General features: G+C 38.9%; 1 protein-coding gene and 1 long non-coding RNA gene across 2 annotated transcripts; both read right to left on the reverse strand.

Moving 5' to 3' along the window:
• Positions 1-2,257: 2,257 nt before the first annotated feature.
• LOC145007080 (uncharacterized) lies at positions 2,258-4,882 on the reverse strand. Its single transcript, XM_078966079.1, has 2 exons — positions 4,773-4,882; positions 2,258-3,113 (listed from the first exon to the last, which is right to left on the reverse strand). Exons 1-2 carry the CDS (start codon positions 4,880-4,882, stop codon positions 2,258-2,260), a joined length of 966 nt encoding a protein of 321 aa, XP_078822205.1.
• A 4,931-nt stretch (positions 4,883-9,813) lies between these two features.
• LOC145006018 (uncharacterized) lies at positions 9,814-11,633 on the reverse strand. The gene is made up of 2 exons (XR_013662752.1): positions 11,513-11,633; positions 9,814-11,252 (listed from the first exon to the last, which is right to left on the reverse strand). It is a non-coding gene; the product is annotated as an uncharacterized LOC145006018 (long non-coding RNA).
• Between the last annotated feature and the right edge of the window lie 301 nt (positions 11,634-11,934).

Consider the following 11,934-nt stretch of genomic DNA (forward strand, 5'->3'; position numbering starts at 1 on the left):
GGGTTTCTTCTCATTTTCTCATTTTTAGGTTTCTTCTTCTCCAAAATCACTTCGATCTTGTGGCATAAGCATTTAATCCTCAAACTTATTTTCTTTTGGCATTATAGGGCACAATGTGAGTTTTTTTTTTGGTGTAAATGGTCACTATCTCATGGTGAACTTGTTATTACAGGTTGACGGGGACTAAAAGAGTAGGTCGTATCCTAGTGTAGGGATCCCTAAAGCCCAAAAAAAAACTATAGCGAATTGAATCGACCAACTATAGAAACTTTGTAGGGCATTTGTGTCATTTCCCATTGTATAAAGATGTTAATTGATATCCATAATTACAATTCTCCTTTTATGGAAACGAATTAAATTCATCATTAATGTCAGCAATAACATTCTTTCAGAATGAGTTCACGTCTAGGTTTCATGTATGAATTCGTGTTTTGTTTATGGTCTAACTCACTTAATATACAACAAAGTTACATGGAATATGAAGAATGAGAGTGTATTCTACTAGAATACACTCTCATTCTTTTCGAATATGCTCTCATTCTTCTAAAATAAACTTTCATTATGCTATAATAAGCTCTCGTTCTCCATGTTCGAGACAACTTTGTTGTATTTTGAGTGAGTGGAACATGAAACAAAATATGAAATGATACATAAAAACCTAGATGTGAATCATTTTGAAATAATATTATTGTTGATATTAATAATAAATTTATATTTTTTTTATAAAAAGGATTTATAATAATGGATATCATTAATTATACATATAATTATAGAAATCATTTAATATCTAGCTATCTTTAGTTGAATAAATAATAATTTTATTTTTACTAAGTTTTGGTGTATTCTTGCACACAATAGATGTGAGAAATATTTGAATCTCTCTCTCCCTCCCTCTCTCTCTCTCTCTCTCTCTCTCTATATATATATATATATATATATATATATATATATATATATATATATATATAAGGCATATATTGTTTGGTTGACCCGGTTTGGCTTTGTACCTTTCCACAACTCATAAGGGCTTGTAGGAATCACACGACTAGTGATCCTATTATGAACACAGCAAGTAGTCGATAGTGCTTCCCCCCATAGATTGTTTGGTTGACCCGATTGGTTCAACATACAGTTGACCATCTCACAAAGGGTTCGGTTCTTTCTTTCAGCCAAACCATTCTGTTGGGGAGTATACGGTGAAGTTATCTCATGTTTGATTCCATTCTCTTCACAGAATGTGTCAAAATCATGGTTGAAATATTCCGCGCTTCTGTCCGAGCGAAGAATTTTGATGTGTCTTTCACGTTGATTTTCGACCTCAGTCTTATACCACTTAAATGCATCAAAAGCTTCATCTTTTGATCTCAACAAACAAACATGTAGATATTGACTGAAGTCATCACAAAATGTGATAAAATACCCTTTTCCTCCTCGAGTAAGGATTCCATTCAATTCACATATATCATAATGAATCAACTCAGGCAATGATGTGTTTCTCTTAACTGATGGAAATGGTTTCTTAGTGAACTTTGATTTCACACATTTTTCAAAATCTTTTCTGTCATATTTTATCATTCCTTTAGTTTGCATTTTTCAATGTTTTTAACATTAGTATGAGCCAAACGTTTGTGCCATAAAGAAATTAAACAAACAAAATAACAAGAAAAATTCACTTCATTCACATTAGCAACCAATCCACTAACTACATCCTTATCAACACTTGACACACTTGACACACTTGCAACACTAGAACAACCACTCTCAACACAAGGACCACTCACACTACCCTCATCACTAAGGCACAAACGATACATCCCTGAACAATTATTTGCCCTCCCAACATATCTTCCGCCTTTAGTGATCACAAATTTGCCTCTCTCAAGCACCATCTTGAACCCACCCTTTTCAAACCTGTCTGTAGAAACCAACCCTTTCGAGATAGTAGGAACATGAAGAACATCTCGAAGAGTTACCCATTCACCACGTGAACTTCACACGAACCTCTTCCTTGAACTTCAGCTTTGTGGCCATCAGCACAGACAACTACCATCCCATAAGGCATTGGGCAATAAGTATGGAAGCTCTCTCATTTCCCACAAACATGCACGGTGGCTCCAGTGTCAACTAACCATCCTCAAGCATTGATTGCTCGGGTAAGGGAGGATATCATAAAAATCTCTCCAAGGTTCAAACTCGCCACCATGTCAATCACCTGCTTGACTACATGTGCTACCGGTCCTGATTTGTGATCCTTGCATTATCTCGCATAGTGCCTAATCTCTCCGCAGACGTGGCAAGGTCCGAGCCTCTTCAATTTTGAGTTAGGATTCTGCTGTCCCAATTTCTTGAAGCTTTTTTTCTTGGGTCCCAAGTTCTTCTTGTTGTGTCCCCCAGACTTTCCTTTGTGACTCGAACCCCCAGCTGACATGTGATGCACACTCGATCCAAATTTACTACACTTGTCCCTGATGCAAGTTTCCTCTTCAATGCGGAGGTGTTTCATCAGATCATCCAAGGAGTAGTCCTCAGATTTATGCATCATTTTCTTACAGAAATCTTTCCACGAGGGTGGTAGTTTTGCGATGATCGCACCAACCTGAAAGAGTTCTGGAATAGAGATGGAGAGTGCGTTCAACTTGTTGACCATGACTTGGAGCTCATGCACTTGCTCCATGATTGATTTTTCATTAGCCATTTGAAAATCTAGGTACTTAGACACAAGGTACTTGTAAGTACGTTCCTCATGTGCCTTGTACTCTAGTTCCAGTGCATTCCATAACACTCTTAGATCTTTGACCGGTGAGTAAATATAATAGAGCTGATCAGATAGGAAGTTCTTGATGTGAACCACGCATAGTTCATCGGACTCTTTACATAGAGTCCTTTGCTTTTCCAGTTCTATGATGACCGTTGGGTCCATATTTTTCACCGCCTCAGGAATTGGATTAGTAGGAATTGGTGGCATTTTTGGGTCCAACACAAAGGCAAGCTTCAAGACATGAAGCATGAACTTGCCCTTCTCGGCCCAACGGGTGTTGTTCTGACCATCGAATTGGTCAAGTTTGGGAAACTCTTGGTTCATGAAGTGGAGGCTAGCAGTAGTGTCCATTCGTCTGTTGATTTATCACAAATAAAAACCTTTAAGAATGTTGAAATCAAACTAACAGACACGCAAGGAAACCAACAAATAATATTGAGAATTATATGTCGATTACTTGCATATAATTGATCCAATTATTATTATTATATTTACCAAGTTTTGTATAAAACGAGATTAATCATTCTCAATTTGATCTGATTATAAGAAAAGTAGAAGAAGACTATCCTATTGTTGGACGAAATTAAATGCAAGACTGAAAGTAAAACCGACCTGTTGATGGCTGATCTTGAACTTTGGATAACTGCAGGGATCGGAATCCTATCCTTTAAAGGTTTTTACTTCGCTTCTACTGGCTGTAAGCAACAGAGTAAAACCCCAGGATTTAATGCAGATCTATCGATTTTCCAATAGCACTAGAGATCGATAAACACAAAGCGAATACTCGGAAATCGGAAGAAAAAATGCAGAGAGTGGGAGAGAGCTCTTAATTTCGCGAGTATGTCAAATGGCTCTTAGGGAGCAGTATTTATAGGTATCAAAACCCTAGAATTCATGAAACGGGCCCCTATAGGTCGGCCCCAGAAACCGTAGGGCGACAAGTTGCTCACCAAGCAAGCCGTTTCCTGATCCTTCTAGAATGCCCCGATGACTTATCCTTCACGAAGTCAACGTCGGTCATCCAGTTGACCGGATTGGTCAAACCAGCTTGACTCGAACTCGTCAAAAATAAAAGTTCCTTAGCTCCCAGCGACCAATGCATCATGCGAAGTGCCAAGTTCGCCTAAATCGCGCCATTTCGCCCACTCGCGGTGTCGGCTAGTGCTAGGCTAGGCTAGGTGTGCGCGTGGCCTTGGCCCATTCCTCTGATGCACTAAAGCCTTTGAAGGCCTATCAAGGGAATAAGCTTATATACCCACAAAAGTTTCTTCCCCCCACCAATATGGGATACAAAGGAAATTGCCAACTTGCAATTCCTTTATATATATAAAGTTCCAATGATCCTCCACCAAGTTGGAAAGTTTCCTTTCACTCAAACAGATGATGTCACTTGGGTGTCACATAGATTAAACCCTAGTTTAGTGAGAAAAAATAAGAAGAGACCGACTCAATGGTATCCTTATAGGTTTAAACCATGAACCTTAATGACCTCTCCGATTTACCCCCACACATAACAAGTCATATTTGTGTTCTCCCTAAGTGCTAATCTGGCAATGCGCAATAAACCCTTTTCATGAAGTTTTCAACATCTTCGTTGCTTAGATGTATCTAAAAATTTGTTAAGAATCATAAATCAACCTTGTTCTCGGCAACGACGTACTATCATACCTCACATGGATCTATCAATAATGATAGTACCTTCTATCACTAGTGACTTCGTTGTTACCCTTTAAACTTGAGAATTAGGAGCACTAATGTCAAGTTGGGTTTCCATCACTGAGCGATTCTATTGTGGTTTTAGACCAATGACTCTTTTGGTAGATGTAACCAAATCTCTCATCAGAGGTTTGGTAAAAGGATCTGCCAAGTTCCAACATGTCTTGACATAGATAACCTTGATAGTACCACTTTCAATTAGTTGTCTCACAAAATTGTGTCGCAGATCACATGTCTCGACTTCCCATTATATATTGTATTGTATACTTTAGACAGTGTGGCCTCACTGTCACAGTACATGGGTATTGAAGGCATTGGAATATCCGACAAATGGGTATCCATAAGTTGATCTCGAATCCACTCTGCCTCTTTGTCCACTGCTGCTAAGGCAATTAGCTCTGCTTCCATCGTTGAATGAGTTATGCATGTCTGTTTCTTGCTCGCCCAAGAAATAGCACCACCAGCTAGAGTATAAATCCAACCACTCATGGGTTTTGAATCTCTAGTGTGATCAATCTAACTGGCATCAGAATAACCTTCAAGTATTCCATTAGATGACGAATATGTCAACTCAAAAGTACTTCTCCTTTTCAGGTATCCTAGCACTCAAACCACTGCCTTCCAGTGCTCTTTCCCTGGATTAACAATATATTGACTCGATTTGGTTACAGTGAATGCAATGTCAGGTCGAGTGCAGTGAGTAGCATACGTCATGCTTCCAACTGCACTCGCATATTCTAGTTGAGCTACAGCTTTACCAGAATTCACCTTAAGTTTCACACTTGAATCAAAAGGAGTGTTGAATTACTTAATGTTCAAATATTGAAACTTTGTCAGAATTTTCTCTATGTAATGAGATTGACTCAGAGAAATCTGACCACCTATGGATTTTGAATCGCTAGTGTGATCAATCCAACCAGCATCAGAATAACCTTCAAGTATTCCATTGGATGACGACTATGTCAACTCAAAAGTACTTGTCCTTTTCAGGTATCCTAGCACTCAAACCACTGCCTTCCAGTGCTCTGTCCCTGAATTAACAGTATATTGACTCAATTTGGTTACAGTGAACGCGATGTCAGGTCGAGTGCAGTGAGTAGCATACATCATGCTTCCAACTGCACTCGCATATTCTAGTTGAGCTATAGCTCTTCCAAAATTCACCTTAAGTTCCACACTTGAATCAAAAGGAGTGTTTAATTACTTAATGTCCAAATATTGAAACTTTTTCATAATTTTCTCTATGTAATGAGATTGACTCAGAGAAATCTGACCACCTGTCCTTTTCATCTTGATACCAAGAATTGCATCAACTTCTCCAAGATCTTTCATCTTAAAGTTCGAGGGTCGGTATTTCTTCATCTCAAGAATACCTTCTAGGTGAGTGCCAATGATCAACATATCATCAACATAAAGACATCTAACTACTATGTAATCGAATGTATGTTTAGAATATATACATCTGTCAGCACTATTGTGCTGAAAACCAAAGGCAGTCACAGTGGTGTCATATCTCTCATGCCATTGTTTAGGAGCTTGCTTTAACCTGTACAAGGATTTAACAAGTCTACACACTTTGTTTTCTTGTCCAGGTATCACGAAACCTTCAGGTTGCTCCAAGTAAATCTCTTCCTTAAGATAACCATTTAGAAAGGCTGTCTTCACATCCATTTGATAAATGTACAATCCTTTCAAAGCTGATATTGCTATGAGATTTCTAAGAAAACTAATCCTACCAACTAGGGCATAGGTATCAAAATAATCAATACCTTCTCGCTGCCTATAGCCCTTAGCTACTAATCTTGCTTTATAGGCTGATATGGATCCATCTGGATGAGACTTTCTCATGAATATCCACTTGGATCCTATGGGTTTTCTCCCCTTGGGTAGATCATCTAACTCCCAATTTCCATTACCCATGATTAAATCCATTTCATTATTGATGGCTTCCATTACCTATGATTAAATCCATTTCATTATTGATGGCTTCCTTACACAAAGGAGCATCTCGAGACGTCATGGCTTCAGCAAGGTCTTAGGATCATCATCCAAATTAATGGCAAAGATGACCTCTCTCGTCACTTTCTTTTGTGTTCCTTAGACCAAATAAGAATAGAAATCGTCTCCAAAACGTTTCTCTATTCTAGCCCTAGTACCTCTCCTTGGTTCCTCTACAATAGGAGGAGGTTGGAGTATTTCTCGAGAAGTACTTGTAGGTGTTGTATGACTGGAGTTTTCTTCATCCCTAGAAAACTTGTCCTCAAAGAATTCCACATCTCTAGACTCCACAACAACACCTGATTCAATATCTAATAACCGGTAAGCCTTGCTATTGTGAGCATATCCAATAAATATACTCTTATTAGCTCGTGCTCCGAATTTGGCTCACTTAGGATCGGGAGTCCGATAATATGTAACACACCCCCACACTTTGAAATAGTCTAGGTTTGGCTTTGTACCTTTCCACAACTCATAATGTCTTGTAGGAATCACATGACTAGTGATCCTATTATAAACGTAACAAGTATTTGATAGTGCTTCCCCCCACAGATTGTTTGGTTGACCCGATTGGTTCAACATACAGTTGACCATCTCACAAAAGGGTTCGGTTCTTTCTTTCAGCCAAACCATTCTATTGGGGCGTATATGGTGAAGTTCTCTCATGTTTGATTCCATTCTATTCAAAGAATTTGTCAAACTCTTGGTTGAAATATTCCCCACTTTTATTCGAGCGAAGAATTTTGATGTGTCTTTCAAGTTGATTTTCGACCTCAGCCTTATACCGCTGAAATGCATCAAAAGCTTCAGATTTTGATCTCAGAAAATAAACATGTAGATATTGACTGAAGTCATCACAGAATGTGATAAAATACCTTTTTCCTCATCGAGTAAGGATTCCATTCAATTCACATACATCAGAATGAATCAACTCAAGCAATGATGTCTTTCTCTTAACTGATGGAAATGGTTTCTTAGTGAACTTTGATTTCACACATGTTTCACATTTTTCAAAATCTTTTGTGTCACATTTTAACATTCCTTTAGTTTGCATTTTTCAATATTTTTAACATTAGTATGAGCCAAACGTTTATGCCATAAAGAAATTGAACAAACATGTAACGTCCGCAGATCTGGGCTAGTCAATTTAGAGACAATAAGTGTCGAAAATGACTTTTTGGAAAAAGATTATTTATAATAAATAGTCTTAACCAAGTTGTAGAATATGTCTCAAGGTTTTCGTACATATAAAGAACGCCGGAATCCGAGTTATAACGAAAAAGTTATGGCCCGTCGAAGTTTTACGGCAAAACCAACACGACACCGAGAGACGTAAATAGTAAATTTATGATGGTGGAATTTTTAGCCTTAGCGATCTAAATGAAAGTCGTAGAATATGTTAAACCGAGAAAATCCATAAAAAGAACACCCAAATCTTACTTCATATGAAGAAGTTATGATTTTTCAAAGATTCGGCTTAGTAGTGCACGACCCGAAACTTGAATTTTAGTTCGAGCGGTTTTTGGCTTACGAGCCCTAAATGAGAGTTGAAGATCTCATTAATAGGAACTCAACGGTAAAAAGATAGATGAAAACGGAGTCCGTATGAAGGAGTTACGGATTTTTCGCGGTCATTTAGCAGTCTAATCTCCTCCTACTATTAAATTTAAGATCGGTCAAGAATTAGCCGACAGAGTCTAAATGAAAGTTGTAGATCTTGTTTTTACCTACATGTGGAAAAAGTAACGTCAAAAACGGAGCTCGTATGCGAGAGTTATGATTTTTCTAAGTCGGGAGGCTGCTGTGCGAAATCGGGTGACATGGCGCAATCCTAGCCGTTGCTTCCTCCCAAAGGCTAGCCACCAGATGGTGACACCTGGCCTGGAACTCGACGAGGTTGAGACCAACTCGACGAGTTTTGGCTTTTCCAGCCTATAAAAAGGGAGTCGGGGCACCCTCATTTCTCACACCTTTCCCACTTCTTTCTCTCTCTAAACTCTCTCTCTCTAACCCCCCAAACACCCCTAAAAGCCTAGGTAAACCCCCTAGCACTGGAAGAAGCCCCGAGGCTCCCGAAGTCCCGAGAAAAAGGCTCCCGGAGTCCCGAGTAAAGCCCAGTTTTCTTTAAAATCCGTTGTAAGTGAGTTGTACCTAACCTATCTTTAGTATAGCTTATGTTTTAATATAGTAACATTATTAGGACCTTAAAATAATTATTTGGGCTATTATTATGAGTTATATAGAGTGTTGTTTAACATTTATATAATAATAATAATAGCTAGACTATTAATTAGTCACGGTTAACGTTAGACTAAACCCTAGTGGTATTGATACTAGGTTTTATCGAGGGATAATTGTTTTGAGATAATGAAGCGCTGCTCGAAGGCAGAGTCACCACCTTTTTCAAGTGAGTGCATAGTTACTTTCAGCTTACACATAGATATGAAGTATTTTATATAAATTACGTGCTATGTGTGCATATTATCTGAATACTTGCTATCTATGCTGGATGAACATTTTTATACATGTTTTCAATGATTTAAACTGTATATGTATTTTATATCTACGAAAATGTTGGGGTAAAACATGGGTAGATGTGTTAGTTGTTGTGTGATAAAATGAAATAATGAGAGGCCTCGTTATAGATGTTATTGATGATCCAGTCATCTAGCAGAGTATAGATGACGACCACAAACTATTTTAGACAGTCCAGTAGAACACTAGGAGGCTCGCAACCTGTAGGCGTTTATTTGAACTGTGTGCTCACCAGATGTGCTCCATCCCCCACATGGTTGCCTTAAGGACATTTATTGCTGAGGAATCCCCTTAGCAGTAGTATCCATCCCGATGATAGTCCTTAGACTAGGTCCCTTGCGCTAGATGTTTTAGGGACGTAAAGTGAGGATAACGGGAACGAGTAATCGGGTTTGTTTGGTTTGATAAAGTTAATAAACTTATTTATTGTGGGTTGAAAACCCTATGTGCTCACCAGGCTCCCAAGCCTGACCTACTCAGTTTCTTGTATTACAGGTAGTGGCGCATGAGCATAGATGTGATGTCTTCGGATGAGAGATTAATGGATTTTAGGCCTGTAAATACAGAATAATGTAGTAATGCCTATATCGTATTGTTTATGCTTATGATCTGTATCGAACATGACATCCCGAGTCTTTTTAATGAAATACATTTCTACGGAAATGCTTTTGATAAATCTTTATCATATATTGCTTTGGGACAAATTCCGCAACACTTTTATTTAAAATATTACTCTGATTTTTAAACAAAGCATAAACAAAATCGGTTTTTTCTTGCCATGAAAATGGGGATGTAACAAAAAAAAATAACCAGAAAAATTCACTACATTCACATTAGCAACCAATCCACTAACTACATCATTATCAACACTTGACACACTTGCAACACTAGAACTACCACTCTCAACACAAGGACCACTCACACTACCCTCATCACTAAGGCACAAACGATACATCCCTGAACAACTTTTCGCCCTCCCAACATATCTTCTGACTTTAGTGATCACAATTTTGCCTCTCTCAAGCACCATCTTGATCCTACCCTTGTCAAAGTTGTCTGGAGAAACCAACCCTTTCGTGATAGTAGGAACATGAAGAACATCTCGAAGGGTTACCCATTCACAACAAGTGAACTTCACACGAAGATCACCTCTTCCTTGAACTTCAACTCTGTGGCCATCTGCATAGACAACTACCGTCCCATGAGGCATTGGGCGGTAAGTACAGAAGCTCTCTCGTTGCCCACAAACATGCACGGTAGCTCCAGTGTCCACGAACCATCCTCCAGCACTGATTGCTCGGGTAAGGGAGGAGATCATAAAAATCTCTCCAAGTTTCACACTTGACACCATGTCAGTCACCTACTCGACTGCATGTGCTACCGGTCCTGATTTGTGATCCGTGCATTCTCTCGCATAGTGCCTAATCTCCCCGCAGACGTGACAAGGTCCAGTCCTTTTCAGCTTTGAGTTAGGATTCTGATGTTCCGATTTCTTGAAGTTTTGTTTCTTGGGTCCCAAGTTCTTCTTGTTGTGCCTCCTAGACTTGCATTTGTGACTAAAACCCCCAGCTGAAATGTGATGCACACTCGATCCAACTTTACTATGCGTGTCCCTATGCGCGTTTCCTCCTCAATGCGAAGGTGTTTTATCAGATCATCCAAGGAGTAGTCCTCAGATTTATGCATCATTTTCTTAGAGAAATCTTTCCACGAGGATGGTAGTTTTACGATGATCGCACCAACCTGAAAAAGTTATGGAATAGAGATGGAGAGTGCGTTCAACTTGTTGACCATGACTTGGAGCTCATGCACTTTCACTATGATTGATTTGTCATCAGCCATTTGAAACTCTAGGTACTTGTTGGTACGTTCCTCATGTGCCTTGTACTCTAGTTCCAATGCATTCCATAACTCTCTTGGATCTTTGACCGGTAAGTAAAGATCACAGAGCCGATCAGATAGGGAGTTCTTGATGTGAACCACACATAGTTCATCGGACTCTTTACGCAAAGTACTTTGCTTTTCTAGTTCTATGATGACCGTTGGGTCCATAGTTTTCACCGCCTCAGGAATTGGATTAGCAGGAATTGGTGGCATTTTTGGGTCCAACACAAAGGCTAGCTTCAAGACATGAAGCATGAACTTGACCTTCTTGGCCCAACGGGTGTCGTTCTGACCATCAAATTGATCAAGTTTGGGAAACTCTTAGTTCATGAAGTGGAGGCTAGCAGTAGCATCCATTCGTCTGTTGATTTATCACAAATAAAAACCTTTAGGAATGTTGAAATCAAACTAACAGTCACGCAAGGAAATCAACAGATAATATTGAGAATTATATGTCGATTACTTGCATATAATTGATCCAATTATTATTATTATTATATTTACCAAGTTTCGTCCAAAACGAGATTAATCCTTCTCAATTTGATCTGATTATAAGAAAAGTAGAAGAAGCCTGTCATATTGTTGGTTGAAATTAAATGCACGACAGAAAGTAAAACCGACCTGTTGATGGCTGATCTTGAACTTTAGATAACTGCACAGATCGGACTCCTATCTTTAAAGGTTTTTACTTCGCTTCTACTAGCTGTAAGCAACAGAGTAAAACCTCAGGATTTAATGCAGATCTATCGATTTTCCAACAACACTGGAGATTGATAAATACAAAGCGAATACTCGGAAACCAGAAGAAAAAACGCAAAGAGTGGGAGAGAGCTCTTAATTTCGTTAGTATGTAAAATGGCTCCTAAGGAGCATTATTTATAGGTATCGAAACCCTAGAATGCATGAAACAGCCCCCATAGGCCAGCCCCAGAAACCCTAGGGCGACGACTTGCTCTCCAAGCAAGCCGTTTCTTGATCCTTCTAGAATGCCCCGATGACTTATTTTCACGAAGTCAATAGCGGTCAACCATTTGACCGGATTG

This window comes from Lactuca saligna, chromosome 7 (assembly GCF_052625555.1).
Source record: "Lactuca saligna cultivar CGN05327 chromosome 7, ASM5262555v1, whole genome shotgun sequence".
Taxonomy (NCBI): domain Eukaryota; kingdom Viridiplantae; phylum Streptophyta; class Magnoliopsida; order Asterales; family Asteraceae; genus Lactuca; species Lactuca saligna.